The following is a 16,507-nucleotide window of genomic DNA, read 5'->3' as shown; positions in this document are numbered from 1 at the left end:
ACCCATACAGGAAGAGCAGGAGAACCAGGGCTGGCAGGTTGGTGGGTGAGGTGTAACACTTCTTGTCGAAGGCCACAAAGATGCCCACCACCATGGCTGTACTGAGCGAGTAGTTCATCTGGAGAGACAGGAGATGGAAAATATGGAAAACATTTAAATTGATGAAATCAGGGTAGAGCAAGTCACTGACCTATCACTGATTCGGCCGTGTCAATCCGATTCCAATTTGGCCCCACAGATCTGGTTAGAATGGCCGCCAGGGGAGGGAGAAACTGTGTGCACAATTTGGTACTTCTATCACGAAAGGTACAATTCAATATATTCAATACAGCTTGCAGGTAAGCATTTAATTGTACTGTGTACACCTCTGTATCCTCTGCATATGACAAATACATTTTGATTTGATTTGAATTCCATGCTCTAGAAACAGATGAGCGACACTGATTAAGAACAACATGCTACATAAGACTCCAGTTCCTCTTCCTGTAACTGTTACTTCCTCTTTGTGGGTCTAGTGCAGGTTACCATAAAGCACTTTGTCACAAATAATGTTATAAAAAAAGGGATTTATAAATAACAGTTTATTGATTCATTGATTAACGTACCATGTCCCAGAAGAAGTTGGCTAACCAGTAGACCAGGGGGCTGACCCCACTGACGAACTGGAGGTGTTTAGCCTTCGTGACTCTCTCCTGGATCAGGTAGAGAACAAAGGAGGCTGGGATGAAGGACATGGCAAAGATCACACAGATAGCTGTCACCGCGTCTACTGATGTCTTCAACCTGGGAGAGGAGAGAGAGATAGTTATATAATAGAGAGATAGTCAACCTAGGGGACAGACAGGTTAGATAATAGAGAGATAGTCACCCTAGGGGACAGACAGGTTAGATAATAGAGAGATAGTCACCCTGGGGGACAGACAGGTTAGATAATAGAGAGATAGTCACCCTGGGGGACAGACAGGTTAGATAATAGAGAGATAGTCACCCTAGGGGACAGACAGGTTAGATAATAGAGAGATAGTCACCCTGGGGGACAGACAGGTTAGATAGTAGAGATATGGTCACCCTAGGGGACAGACAGGTTAGATAATAGAGAGATGGTCACCCTGGGGGACAGACAGGTTAGATAGTAGAGATATGGTCACCCTAGGGGACAGACAGGTTAGATAGTAGAGATATGGTCACCCTGGGGGACAGACAGGTTAGATAGTAGAGATATGGTCACCCTGGGGGACAGACAGGTTAGATAGTAGAGATATGGTCACCCTAGGGGACAGACAGGTTAGATAGTAGAGATATGGTCACCCTGGGGGACAGACAGGTTAGATAGTAGAGATATGGTCACCCTAGGGGACAGACAGGTTATATAATAGAGAGATGGTCACCCTAGGGGACAGACAGGTTAGATAATAGAGAGATGGTCACCCTGGGGGACAGACAGGTTAGATAGTAGAGATATGGTCACCCTAGGGGACAGACAGGTTAGATAATAGAGAGATGGTCACCCTGGGGGACAGACAGGTTAGATAGTAGAGATATGGTCACCCTAGGGGACAGACAGGTTATATAATAGAGAGATAGTCACCCTGGGGGACAGACAGGGACACAGACAGACAGCCACATAAGTAGAAGGAAGATAACCTGGGAGAAGAAATGACTTACAGACATTTTCAACATATTCAACATATTCAAATGTGATTAGTTATTGTATTGTTTTAAGAGAGGGAACCAATGTAACTTACACAGTGACTTCAGACAGTTGTTCCTTGGTGAGGTTGAGGGGGTGGTTGATGGCTGTGATGCCATACTCCATGGGGTCAACGTTACGAGGCAGGTGGGCCCTCAGAATGGCGTTGTTGGCCACATTCATGAAGGCTACCATGGCGTGCCAGCCTTTGTTGTTATACCAGACCTGGTTTGGGTAGCATTCAATATACAACACGTTTTGTAAAAAAAATATATGTATTACCTGGATGGGAGTAGAGGCACGTTCAACTTTATGAAACATTTTTGAAATGTTCTAAAATATGGAGTCATATACATGCCAAAACGAATACAAATAAATACATTGAAATAAAATAATGTCAGGGTACTGTTTTATAATGTCATTTGAGGACAGGTTGTGCTTCTGGAGATCATGAACATCTCAGGTAACATTATAATATAACATAATTTCATGATTCAGAGGGATATGACAGCCAGTAAATAACTCACCTTGACATTGTATTCACTTTCCATGTATCTGAGGAAAGGTCCAATCTCCTGCAGCGATAGCTTCGTGTAGGGACCCTGCGGAATTATAAAAACATATTGTGTAGTTGAGCTAACTGTAAATCTCACTCACTTAATTCCTACTACATTTACCAGATGCTCTTATCCAGAGCGACTTACAGTTAGTGAAAACATATATTTTTTTTTATACTGGCCCCCCGTGGGAATCGAACCCACAACCCTGGTGTTGCAAACGCCATGCTCTATCAAATGAGCTACATCCCTGCCGGCCATGCTCTATCAACAGAGCTACATCCCTGCCGGCCATTCCCTCCCCTACCCTGGACCAATTGTGCGCCGCCCCATGGGTCTCCCGGTCGCGGCCGGCTGCGACAGAGCCTGGATTCGAACCAGGATCTCTAGTGGCACAGTTTGCACTGCGATGCAGTGCCTTAGACCACTGCGCCACTCAGGAGTACAACTACTGCTGCATGTCCCATCCCCCCAGAGCCCAGGAAGCGGCCGTGGGGAGGACGGGCTCATAGTAATGTCTGGAATGGAGTCAATGGAATGGAAGATGTGTTTGATACCATTCCAACAATCACCATTCCAGACATTACTATGAGCCCGTCCTCCCCAATTAAGGTGCCATCAGCCTCCTGTGCTCCAGATGTGTGAGCCACTAGGCCAGGTATGTAGTGATCCGTACCCCAGTGACCGCTAGGCCAGGTATGTAGTGATCCGTACCCCAGTGACCGCTAGGCCAGGTATGTAGTGATCCGTACCCCAGTGACCGCTAGGCCAGGTATGTAGTGATCCGTACCCCAGTGACCGCTAGGCCAGGTATGTAGTGATCCGTACCCCAGTGACCGCTAGGCCAGGTATGTAGTGATCCGTTTATTTTTTTTTTATTTCACCTTTATTTAACCAGGTAAGCCAGTTGAGAACAGGTTCTCATTTACAACTGCGACCTGGCCAAGATAAAGCAAAGTAGTGCAATAAAAACAACAGAGTTACATATGGGGTAAAGAAAAAAAACATAAAGTCAGAAAATACAACAGAAAATATATATACAGTGTGTGCAAATGTAGCAAGTTATGGAGGTAAGGCAATAAATGGGCTATAGTGCAGAATAATTACAATAGTATTAACACTGGAATGCTAGATGTGCAAGAGATTATGTGCAAATAGAGATACTGGGGTGCAAAAGAGCAAATTAAATAACAATATAGGGATGAGGTAGTTGGGTGGGCTAATTTCAGATGGGCTGTGTACAGGTGCAGTGATCGGTAAGGTGCTCTGACAACTGATGCTTAAAGTTATTGGGGGAGATAAGAGTCTCCAGCTTCAGAGATTTTTGCAATTCGTTCCAGTCATTGGCAGCAGAGAACTGGAAGGAATGGCGGCCAAAGGAGGTGTTGGCTTTGGGAATGACCAGTGAGATATACCTGCTGGAGCGCAGACTACGGGTGGGTGCTGCTATGGTGACCAATGAGCTAAGATAGGGCGGGGATTTGCCTAGCAGTGATTTATAGATGGCCTGGAGCCAGTGGGTTTGACTGACGAACATGTAGTGAGGACCAGCCAACAAGAGCGTACAGGTCACAGTGGTGGGTAGTGTATGGGGCTTTGGAGACAAAACGGATGGCACTGTGATAGACTACATCCAATTTGCTGAGTAGAGTGTTGGAGGCTATTTTGTAAATGACATCGCCCGAAGTCAAGGATCGGTAGGATAGTCAGTTTTACGAGGGCATGTTTGGCAGCATGAGTGAAGGAGGCTTTGTTGCGAAATAGGAAGCCGATTCTAGATTTAACTTTGGATTGGAGATTCTTTATGTGAGTCTGGAAGTTGAGTTTACAGTCTAACCAGACACCTAGATATTTGTAGTTGTCCACATACTCTAGGTCAGACCCGTCGAGAGTGGTGATTCTAGTCGGGTGGGCGGGTGCTAGCAGCGTTCGATTGAAAAGCATGCATTTAGTTTTACTAGTGTTTAAGAGCAGTTGAAGGCTACTGAAGGATTGTTGTATGGCATTGAAGCTCGTTTGGAGGTTTGTTAACACAGTGTCCAATGAAGGGCCAGATGTATACAAAAATGGTGTCGATCTGCGTAGAGGTGGATCTGAGAGTCACCAGCAGCAAGAGCGACATCATTGATATACACGGAGAAAAGTGTCGGCCCAAGAATTGAACCCTGTGGCACCCCCATAGAGACTGCCATAGGTCCAGACAACAGGCCCTCCGATTTGACACACTGAACTCTATCTGAGAAGTAGTTGGTGAACCAGGCGAGGCAGTCATTTGAGAAACCAAGGCTATTTAGTCTGCCAATAAGAATGCGGTGGTTGACAGAGTCGAAAGCCTTGGCCAGGTCGATGAAGACGGCTGCACAGTACTGTCTATTATCAATCGCGGTTATAATATCGTTTAGGACCTTGAGCGTGGCTGAAGTGCACCCGTGACCAGCTCGGAAACCGGATTGCATAGCGGAGAAGGTACGGTGGTATTCGAAATGGTCGATGATCTGTTTGTTAACTTGGCTTTCGAATACTTTCGAAAGGCAGGGCAGGATGGATATAGGTCTGTAGCAGTTTGGATCTAGAGTGTCACCCCCTTTGAAGAGGGGGATGACCGCGGCAGCTTTCCAATCTCTGGGGATCTCAGGGGACGTTATGAAAGAGAGGTTGAACAGACTAGTAATAGGGGGTTGCGACAATTTGCGGCTAGTTTTAGGAAGAAAGGGTCCAGATTGTCTAGCCCAGCTGATTTGTAGGGGTCCAGATTTTGCAGCGCTTTCAAAACATCAACTGTCTGAATTTGTGTGAAGGAGAAGCGGGGGGGGCATGGGCAAGTTGCAGCAGAGGGTGCAGAGTTGGTGGCCGGGTTAGTGGTAGCCAGATGGAAAGCATGGCCAGCTGTAGCAAAATGCTTGTTGAAATTCTCGATTATTGTAGATTTATTGGTGGTGATAGTGTTTCCTAGCCTCAGTGCAGTGGGCAGCTGGGAGGAAGTGCTCTTATTCTCCATGGACTTTACAGTGTCCCAAAACTTTTTGGAGTTAGTGCTACAGGATGCAAATTTCTGTTTGAAAAAGTTAGCCTTTGCTTTCCTGACTGCTTGTGTATATTGGTTCCTAACTTCCCTGAAAAGTTGCATATCGCGGGGGCTATTTGATGCTAATGCTGTACGCCACAGGATGTTTTTGTGCTGGTCAAGGGCAGTCAAGTCTGAGGAGAACCAGGGGCTATATCGGTTCTTAGTTCTGTATTTTTTGAATGGGGCATGTTTATTTAAGATTGAGAGGAAATTACTTTTAAGGAACAACCAGGCATCCTCTACTGACGGAATGAGATCTATATCCATCCAGGATACCTGGGCCAGGTCAATTAGGAAGGCCTCCTCGCTAAAGTGTTTTAGGGAGCGTTTGACAGTGATGAGGGGTGGTCGTTTGACCGCGGACCCGGTACTGGACGCAGGCAATAAGGCAGTGATCGCTGAGATCCTGGTTGAAGACAGCTGAGGTGTATTTAGAGGGTATATTAGTCAGGATGATATCTATGAGGGTACCCATGTTTAAGGATTTAGGGTTGTACCTGGTAGGTTCGTTGATAATTTGCGTGAGGTTGAGGGCATCTAGCTTGGATTGTAGGATGGCTGGGGTATTAAGCATATCCCAATTTAGGTCACCAAGCAGTACAAACTCAGAGGATAAATGGGGGCAATCAATTCACATATGGTGTCCAGGGCACAGCTGGGGGCTGAGGGGGTCTGTAGCAAGCGGCAACAGTGAGAGACTTATTTCTGGAAAGGTGGATTTTTAGAAGTAGAAGCTCAAACTGTTTGGGCACAGACCTGGATAGTATGATAGAGCTCTGCAGGCTCTCTCTACAGTAGATTGCAACTCCACCCCCTTTGGCAGTTCTATCTAGACGGAAAATGTTATAGTTGGGGATGGAAATTTCAGAATTTTTGGTGGCCTTCCTGAGCCAGGATTCAGACACTGCTAGAACATCAGGGTTGGCAGAGTGTGCTAACGCAGTGAATAACTCAAACTTAGGAAGTAGACTTCTGATATTTATGTGCAAGAAACCAAGACTTTTGTGATTACAGAAGTCAACAAATGATAGCTCCTGGGGAGTAGGAGTGATACTGGGGGCTACAGGGCCTGGGTTAGCCTCTACATCACCAGAGGAACAGAGGAGGACTAGAATAAGGATACGGCTAAAGGCTTTAAGAACTGGTCTTCTAGTGCGTTGGGTACATAGAATAAAGGGGGCAGATTTCCGGGTGTTATAGAAAAGATTCAGGGCATTATGAACAGACAAGGATATGGAAGGACATGAGTAAAGTGGAGGCAAACCTAAGCGTTGGGTAACACTGAAAGAGATAGTATCTCTAGAGGCATAAATTGAGTCGGTCTGTGAGTGTATGGGTGGAGGGACAAAGGGGCTAACCAAGGCAGGTTCAGCTAGGCTGGGGGGTCTACAGTGATATAGTACAATTAGAAATAACCGAAACAACAATAAACTAACCATGTTTGGGCTGAGGCTAAACATAAACAGGATGTAGTACCGTAAAAAGGAACAGTCCAGCAGATATCAGCTGTATAGCTGAGTTATCACAAGGTCCGGTGGTGAAGCGCCAGTGAGCAAGAGGCCACGGCTAGCGTGTGCTACGTCCCGTTTTGTTGTAGCCAGCTGGTAGCGACGGAAAAACTGATATGTTCTGGGTCGACAACGCGCAGTGCTGACTGTCCGAATATCCGGCGATCAATGTCCAGTGATTAAAACCAATCCCGCGGGGAAAAAAAAAAAAATCAAATGTTCTGGGTGAAACACCGCCAGCTGTGGCCAATAGCAAGTAGCTAGTTCAGTAGCTAGTTCAGTTTAGTGAGTAAGCGTGTGCTAACGGGCCAGGGCTAGCAGATGGATGGAATCTTCGTGGTTACGTCGTAACCACATCAGACGATTTCGGTCGGCAGACCAGTCGTGTAGGATCGGCGGGGCTCCGCGTCAATCCTAGGTGGTCCCGTCCAGTTGATAGAGAGGTAGATAGCCGGGAGATGGGCCTAGCTCAGGTTGATTAGCCAGACCACAGCGTCCGTTTTGTTGTAGCCAGCTGGTGGCGATGAATCCGGAGTTAGAGGTCCAGTGAATCAGTGAATCCGGCGGAAGAACTGATATGTTCTGGGTCGATAACGCGCTGTGCAGACTGGCCGAATATCCGGTGATCAATGTCCAGTGATTAAAATTAATCCTGCGGAAAAAAATCCTATGTTCTGGTGAAACACCGCTAGCCGTGGCTAATAGCAAGTAGCTAGTTAGCTGGCTAGCTAGTTTCAACTGGAGATTCTAGATTCTGGATAAAAGGTAAGTCAATAATAGAATCCGTTCCACATTGAGTGAGGCAGGTTGCAGGAAAGTATATTTTGTAGAAGGATGAAAAGTCTGATAGGGAAATATGTACGAAAAATACAAAAAAACTGGGTATTTACAGGCTATTTACAGACACACGACAGAAACAAGACTGCACTACTTCGCCATCTTGGATATCCGTACCCCAGTGACCGCTAGGCCAGGTATGTAGTGATCCGTACCCCAGTGACCGCTAGGCCAGGTATGTAGTGATCCGTACCCCAGTGACCGCTAGGCCAGGTATGTAGTGATCCGTACCCCAGTGACCGCTAGGCCAGGTATGTAGTGGTCCGTACCCCAGTGACCGCTAGGCCAGGTATGTAGTGATCCGTACCCCAGTGACCGCTAGGCCAGGTATGTAGTGATCCGTACCCCAGTGACCGCTAGGCCAGGTATGTAGTGATCCGTACCCCAGTGACCGCTAGGCCAGGTATGTAGTGATCCGTACCCCAGTGACCGCTAGGCCAGGTATGTAGTGATCCGTACCCCAGTGACCGCTAGGCCAGGTATGTAGTGATCCGTACCCCAGTGACGTTGAGCATCTTCATCAGCTGAGTGAGGGTATCCTGGATCTGTTTAGGGCTGACTTCCAGTATGGGCAGCTGACCTCCAACAGACAGGCCTCCGTACCTGAGGACCAACGACACAGTCATACCCACAACCCTCCATACCTGAGGACCAACGACACAGTCATACCCACAACCCTCCATACCTGAGGACCAACGACACAGTCATACCCACAACCCTCCATACCTGAGGACCAACGACACAGTCATACCCACAACCCTCCATACCTGAGGACCAACGACACAGTCATACCCACAACCCTCCTTACCTGAGGACCAACGACACAGTCATACCCACAACCCTCCACACACATTACACAAACTCAACCGAGACACAGTGTAAGACAAATAAGCTAAACTAAAACTGATATTTTGTTTGCGATGAGATGTCTTTAGAAAATAAATCAATTAATAAAAGTATACCTTTGTTCATTCACCCAGTATTTGCTCTTCAAACTGGAAATGGAAAATAAAATAATGAAATGAGGAGAGATGCAAATATCATTCAAACACAATGTGCCATTGGAACAGTGGACTGATGGTTTCTGATAATGGGGCTCTGTACGCCAATGAAGATATTCCATTAAAATTCAGCTGTTTCCAGCTACAATAGCCCTTTACAACATTAACAATGTCTACATTGTATTTCTGATCAATTTGATGTTATTTTAATGGACAGACAAATGGCTTTTCTTTTGAAAACAAGGACATTTCTAAGTGACCCCAAACCTTTGAACGGTAGCATACCTACAGTTGAAGTCGGATGTTTACATACACCTTAGCCAAATACATTTAGACTCAGTCTTTCACAATTCCTGACATTTAATCCTAGTAAAAATTCCCTGTCTTAGGTCAGTTAGGATCACCACTTTATTTTAAGAATGTGAAATGTCAGAATATTAGTAGAGAGAATGATTTATTTCAGCTTTTATTTCTTTCATCACATTCGCAGTGGGTCAGAAGTTTACATACACTCAATTAGTATTTGGTAGCATTGCCTTTAAATTGTTTAACTTGGGTCAAACGTTTCGGGTAGCCTTCCACAAGCTTCCCACAATAAGTTGGGTGAATTTTGGCCCATTCCTCCTGACAGAGCTGGTGTAACTGAGTCAGGATTGTAGGCCTCCTTGCTCGCACATGCTTTTTCAGTTCTGCCCACACATTTTCTATAGGATTGAGGTCAGGGCTTTGTGATGGCCACTCCAATACCTTGACTTTGTTGTCCTTAAGCCATTTTGCCACAACTTTGGAAGTATGCTTGGGGTCATTGTCCATTTGGAAGACCCATTTGTGACCAAGCTTTAACTTCCTGACGGATGTCTTGAGATTTTGCTTCAATATATCCACATCATTTTCCTTCCTCATGATGCAATCTAATTTGTAAAGTGCACCATTCCCTCCTGCAGCAAAGCACCCCCACAGCATGATGCTGCCACCCCCGTGCTTCACGGTTGGGATGGTGTTCTTCGGCTTGCAAGTCACCCCCTTTTTCTTCCAAACATAACGATGGTCATTATGGCCAAACAGTTCTATTTTTGTTTTATCAGACCAGAGGACATTTCTCCAAAAAGTACGATCTTTGTCCCCATGTGCAGTTGCAAACCGTAGTCTGGCTTTTTTATGGGGTTTTTGGAGCAGTAGCTTCTTCCTTGCTGAGCGGCCTTTCAGGTTATGTCGATATAGGACTTGTTTTACTGTGGATATAGATACTTTTGTACCTGTTTCCTCCAGAATCTTCACAAGGTCCTTTGCTGTTGTTCTGGGATTGATTTGCACTTTTCGCACCAAAGTACGTTCATCTCTAGGAGACAGAACGCGTATCCTTCCTGAGCGGTATGATGGCTGCGTGGTCCCATGGTGTTTATACTTGCGTACTATTGTTTGTAGAGATGAACATGGTACCTTCAGGCGTTTGGAAATTGCTCGCAAGAATGAACCAGACTTGTGGAGGTCTACAATGTTTTTTCTGAGGTCTTGGCTGATTTCTTTTGATTTTCCCATGATGTCAAGCAAAGAGGCACTGAGTTTGAAGGTAGGCCTTGAAATACATCCAGAGGTACACCTCCAATTGACTCAAATGATGTCAATTAGCCTATCAGCAGCTTCTAAAGCCATGACATAATTTTCTGGAATTTTCCAAGCTGTTCTGACCCACTGGAATTGTGATATAGTGATTTATAAGTGTAATAATCTGTCTGTAAACAATTGTTGGAAAAATTACTTGTGTCATGCACAAAGTAGATGTCCTAACCGACTTGCCAAAACTATAGTTTGTTAACAAGAAATGTGTGGAGTGGTTGAAAAACGAGTTTTAATGACTCCAACCTAAGTGTATGTAAACTTCCCGACTTCATCAGTGGACTTCTGCTGTTTGACATGGGATGACCTGTCTGATACGTATATAGCACACGTCTACGATGACGATGTTAGTTGGTGGTGTACGGACCCTTACCTTTCTCTGATGAGCCTGGGGTAGGTTTTAACCAAGTAGTCTGTAATGTTTCTATCAGTCAGATCCAGTAGCGTATCCCCCGTGGCCTCTTTCCTCTGCGAAGAACATCGCACACGACACATACCATCACACTGTATACATTAAACAGCTTGATAACACACGATCAGAAATACAACAGTGTTTCCCAAACCTCTCCTCGGGTACCCCCTAGCCAGTCCAGTTATTTGATGTATTCCAATACTAGCACTGCAGATTCAACTAATGAAGAACTTGATGATTAGGTGACTTTTTGAATACATCAAAGAACTGGACTGGATAGGGGTACTGGAGGAAAGATTTATGGGGGTGAGGTTTGGACTGGCTGGGGTGTACTGGGGAGGAGATTTGGACTGGCTAGGGGTACTGGAGGAGATATTTGGACTGGCTAGGTGTTATGATGAGTTTCTAGGATATCAAGTGATTAAGAATGTAAGGATGTACTTAGACACTTTTGATGGGGAGTTCATATAATACATTTAATATGGTACCATGGTTAGTTATAACAGAAGAAGGACATGGCCCTGCCTCTGCCATCTTCCGAACTCCAGAACAAAGAGATCCTCTCAGCTTATATACCCTCTGTTACACGTTTCTTCACGAACATCTGATACCCATCAGTGGGCATTCCCTTCTTTGATGTTATTACCCTTTACCCCCAAGTCAGTATATCCTGTCCATCAATCATTCTAAGATCAACATCAGCAATCTCCTTTGACATAAGGAATGCAGACTCTGTGGCACCATGTCACTTATCTACCAACTCTCCCCTGGGTCACACAACACTATGAAATGACATCATTACACTAGGGGTACTGGAGGAGAGGTTTGGACTGACTGGGGGGTACCGGGGGAGAGATTTGGACTGGCTAGGGGTACTGGAGGAAAGGTTTGGACTGGCTGGGGGGTTACTGGAGGACAGGTTACTGGAGGGAAGGTTAATGGAGGACAGGTTACTGGAGGACAGGTTAATGGAGGACAGGTCAATGGAGGACAGGTTACTGGAGGACAGGTTACAGGAGGACAGGTTACTGGAGAGCAGGTTACTGGAGGACAGGTTAATGGAGGACAGGTCAATGGAGGACAGGTTACTGGAGGACAGGTTACTGGAGGACAGGTTACTGGAGGACAGGTTACAGGAGGACAGGTTACTGGAGGACAGGTTACTGGAGGACAGGTTACTGGAGGACAGGTTAATGGAGGACATGTTACTGGAGGACAGGTTAATGGAGGACAGGTCAATGGAGGACAGGTTACTGGAGGACAGGTTACAGGAGGACAGGTTACTGGAGAGCAGGTTACTGGAGGACAGGTTAATGGAGGACATGTTACTGGAGGACAGGTTACTGGAGGACAGGTTACTGGAGGACAGGTTACTGGAGGACAGGTTAATGGAGGGCAGGTTACTGGAGGACAGGTCAATGGAGGACAGGTACTGGAGGACAGGTTAATGGAGGGCAGGTTAATGGAGGGCAGGTTAATGGAGGACAGGTTACTGGAGGACAGGTTACTGGAGGACAGGTTACTGGAGAGCAGGTTACTGGAGGACAGGTTAATGGAGGACAGGTTTCTGGAGGGCAGGTTACTGGAGGACAGGTTAATGGAGGGCAGGTTACTGGAGGACATGTTACTGGAGGACAGGTTATTGGAGGACAGGTTACTGGAGGACAGGTTACTGGAGGACAGGTTACTGGAGAGCAGGTTACTGGAGGACAGGTTACTGGAGGACAGGTTAATGGAGGACAGGTTACTGGAGAGCAGGTTACTGGAGGACAGGTTACTGGAGGACAGGTTAATGGAGGACAGGTTACTGGAGGACAGGTTAATGGAGGACAGGTTACTGGAGAGCAGGTTACTGGAGGACAGGTTACTGGAGGACAGGTTAATGGAGGACAGGTTACTGGAGGACAGGCTAATGGAGGACAGGTTACTGGAGAGCAGGTTACTGGAGAACAGGTTATTGGAGGACAGGTTACTGGAGGACAGGTTACTGGAGGACAGGCTAATGGAGGACAGGTTACTGGAGAGCAGGTTACTGGAGAACAGGTTATTGGAGGACAGGTTACTGGAGGACAGGTTACTGGAGGACAGGTTACTGGAGAGCAGGTTACTGGAGGACAGGTTACTGGAGGACAGGTTAATGGAGGACAGGTTACTGGAGGACAGGTTACTGGAGGACAGGTTAATGGAGGACAGGTTGCTGGAGGACAGGTTACTGGAGGACAGGTTAATGGAGGACAGGTTACTGGAGGACAGGTTAATGGAGGACAGGTTACTGGAGGACAGGTTACTGGAGGACAGGTTAATGGAGGACAGGTTTCTGGAGGGCAGGTTACTGGAGGACAGGTTAATGGAGAGCAGATTACTGGAGGACAGGTTACTGCTGTAACATATAAGAAAGATCCAGTATACACAGAGAACAGTCAGTATACTGACCTGCATAGGGGGCAGCCCCCCAGCTCCGATTGGACAGATGGGTAACATAGTCAGCTTCTTATTGGTGCTGCACTGGCAGGAAGGGGAGGGGTTTAGCGGGTGCCACTCAGGGCTCTGCATGATGTTATTGGCTATTGGAGAAACCTCAGGTGTATCCCAGCCCAATGTCTCGTTCCCACAGGGCAGGTTTCTGTATGGACAAAGCACACACAAACATCACAGGAACACACACAATACGTTAGCAGAGAACTTGGTGATTTATAGTTAGTAGAGTAGAGGGAGATTTCAGACAACTAGTCAAAACACAGGCCTGGCCTGTCTTCAACCTAGAGTAGCTGGTACTCACTTTAGAGGTTCTCCTGCCATACAGCGAGTCCCAAGGCCCGGCGGGTTCAGCAACACCTTGGTGAAATGTCTCATCTGGTAGTTTTCCAGTCGCTCGTTACTGAGAACAGAAGGAAGGAAGAAGAGAAGAACAGGTTGAAGAACAGGGTCATGACCTTCTGGTTAGATACCTAATATAATGTCTCTGAGAACAGGTTGAAGAACAGGGTCATGGTCTACTGGTTCGGTACCTAGTGTGATGTCTCTGAGAACAGGTTGAAGAACAGGGTCATGGTCTACTGGTTAGGTACCTAGTGTGATGTCTCTGAGAACAGGTTGAAGAACAGGGTCATGGTCTACTGGTTAGGTACCTAGTGTGATGTCTCTGAGAACAGGTTGAAGAACAGGGTCATGGTCTACTGGTTAGGTACCTAGTGTGATGTCTCTGCGTTCATGAAACAATTCAAGTGGCTGGTCCAAGACCATGCGATCAGGACCAGCCAGGATCAGAGTATTCAGACATTGAGATTAAAATCCTGTTTGGGGTTCTCTTGGTGAGTTGCCTGTGGTATTCTCCAAACAGAGAGAGACTAACCTGAAAAATGTGAACTGCTGACCGTACATCCAGGGAGTGAGAGTGAGGGGAGGGTACTCTCCAAATGGAGGTACAATCATGGTGAAGATCAGGGCTATCAGGACGAAGCTAGCAGGCAGGACGATCTGCGGACACCAAACCATTCACACTATTACTCAAAGGACACCATCTCAGTTTTCCCGGACCCTATGTGACCTGACCAGGAAACCACTGGATTCTAGGTATGTTATTCTACCCCTGAATCCCAAACCATCCCCTACCCCCTGGGCACTTGACCAGCAGGGCCATGAAGTGCTTTATGACCAGAATACGTTCCCATCTATCTTTTCTCCCTCCCTCCCTCCCTCCCTCCCTCCCTCCCTCCCTCTCTCTCTCTCTCTCTCCCTCCATCCATCCATCCATCCCTCCCTCCCTCCCTCCCTCCCTCCCTCCCTCCCTCCCTCCCTCCCTCCCTCCCTCCCTCCCTCCATCCATCCATCCATCCATCCATCCATCCATCCATCCATCCCACCCTCCCTCCCTCCCACCATCCCTCCCTCCCACCATCCCTCCCTCTGTCCCTCCATCCCTCCCTATATCTAGTTATAGTCCAGTACCTGTGCGAGGAAGTCTTTGTATGATCTGGTAGCGTGGTGAAACCTCTTGACCAGCAGGGCCAGGAACTGCTTTATGACCAGATTGGCTCCTTTGACCTGCCTCGACCCTTTCCCAGCGCTGCTGTCGTCGGCATGGTTACCCTCACCGTTGGCCTGCTTCAAACCGTTAGCCTCTGTGTAGTAGGACCAGGAGAAGATAGTCATTCGGAAGTGGATATATTCAACCGGCAGGTACAAAGGTTAAGGTTTAGGCATAGGGTTCCTCAAACTGTGTTAGTTTGCTGAGCTAAAGCATTAGCTTTGGATTTCAGGAAAGGTAGTATCGCTTGGTCTGACTTACATGCTTAGCCAAAATGATACTGTGAGTCTTGTCTTGCCAGACTAAAGGCACCAACCATTTACATTTCTCTAGCCAAGCGCCTGGTGTGGGAGGCTATCAAAGCAGGCAGACTTAGTGGCTGATTCTAACCTTCAGGTTCATCTCCTCCACACCAACTGGTGTGAAAGCAGGCAGACTTAGTGGCTGATTCTAACCTTCAGGTTCATCTCCTCCACACCAACTGGTGTGAAAGCAGGCAGAGTTAGTGGCTGATTCTACCCTTCAGGTCCATCTCCTCCACACCAACTGGTGTGAAAGCAGGCAGACTTAGTGGCTGATTCTACCCTTCAGGTCCATCTCCTCCACACCAACTGGTGTGAAAGCAGGCAGACTTAGTGGCTGATTCTAACCTTCAGGTTCATCCTCCTCCACACCAACTGGTGTGAAAGCAGGCAGACTTAGTGGCTGATTCTACCCTTCAGGTCCATCTCCTCCACACTGTTACGGATACAGGTATCCTGTGTTCTTGTGTGTTTCTCTCCTTCTGCCCTAATCACAGGTGTCCTGTATGTTCCTGATTGGTGGTCGTTGAGGTGTCTGCTGATTGGACCAATCAGGGAACATTCCTGTGCATTGCACCACCTGTTATTCGTTTGTTCAATCACACATCCCATTTTATAAAAACCAGACTTGTGTTTGTTGAGAGAGAGAGACTTTTTGCCATATGTGAGTATGGACACGGTGGTGTCCTGTGTGTTGTGTACGCACTAAGTTGTTGGTTACCCTATTGGTAACATTATTAGAATATATTTCTTTACCTGAGTGTGGATACTGTTGTATCCTGTGTACTTATTTAATTGCTGAGTACCCTGTTTAGTAGTTTTGTGTGTTTCTTGGGAAAAGGGGGGTTTAAGCTAGATGCCCTTGGGCGTACATTACCCGTAGGAAGAAATCTGTCTATAAACACCAGTTAGACCTGAGCGGACCACCCACTGTATTTTTGTATGGTAGCAGTAGCCTAGCGGTTCTTCAGGCAGGCTAGATCAGTTTAGGGGGTTTTACACTATTGTTTCATTTCTTGGGTCCTGCTCAGCCCTTTTTCCCAAACCCTTACCGTGTGTTCATAAATAAACACTTTGTGTTTGACGGTAGTTCATGGTAGTTGTGTCTTATTTGTTCTCACTATTCCATGCCACACTTATAATTTACATGAATTTATGTTACGGGTCTCATGTCCATCCACCCTAGATGTTTAGAGCCACGGGGTTCGTAACATAAAGTGGGGGTTCGTCCGGGATCCTATCTATCCCATGCTACTCATGTAAATTAGTTAGTGTCTGGTTCAGTGTTGAGCTTAGCAGCTGTAACTACCTGTTTTTTTTGTGTGTTCAGTAGTCGACGGCTCGTGTTGCTAGTAGGATGGCTACTTTTGATGTGGAAGCATTCTTGGAAAACCCTACGTGGGAGATTTTTGAGAATTGTCGTAGAGTGGATCTACAGGCTTTGGCTGACCACTTTTCTGTACCCATACCGAGGGGTTTAGTGAAAGCA

At 46.6% G+C, this 16,507-nt stretch overlaps 1 protein-coding gene across 1 annotated transcript in view; it reads right to left on the bottom strand.

Moving 5' to 3' along the window:
* The window catches only part of LOC121535698 (retinal-specific phospholipid-transporting ATPase ABCA4-like), a 98,340-nt gene that overhangs the window by 19,372 nt on the left and 62,461 nt on the right, over nt 1–16,507 (bottom strand). Inside the window, exons 30-40 of the mRNA XM_041842962.2 lie at nt 14,638–14,810; nt 14,042–14,166; nt 13,469–13,567; nt 13,123–13,312; nt 10,651–10,745; nt 8,622–8,654; nt 8,157–8,262; nt 2,218–2,292; nt 1,746–1,915; nt 606–783; nt 3–118 (exon numbers count right to left, since the gene is read on the bottom strand). Of these exons, the coding sequence (XP_041698896.2) occupies nt 3–118; nt 606–783; nt 1,746–1,915; nt 2,218–2,292; nt 8,157–8,262; nt 8,622–8,654; nt 10,651–10,745; nt 13,123–13,312; nt 13,469–13,567; nt 14,042–14,166; nt 14,638–14,810 (1,360 nt within the window). The remainder of the gene's footprint in view (nt 1–2; nt 119–605; nt 784–1,745; nt 1,916–2,217; nt 2,293–8,156; nt 8,263–8,621; nt 8,655–10,650; nt 10,746–13,122; nt 13,313–13,468; nt 13,568–14,041; nt 14,167–14,637; nt 14,811–16,507) is intronic.

Source organism: Coregonus clupeaformis, unplaced genomic scaffold (genome assembly GCF_020615455.1).
Source record: "Coregonus clupeaformis isolate EN_2021a unplaced genomic scaffold, ASM2061545v1 scaf0751, whole genome shotgun sequence".
Taxonomy (NCBI): Eukaryota; Metazoa; Chordata; class Actinopteri; order Salmoniformes; family Salmonidae; genus Coregonus; species Coregonus clupeaformis.
The sequence above is the reverse complement of the archived record's forward strand: the minus strand, read 5'-3'. Positions and strand labels throughout refer to the sequence as shown.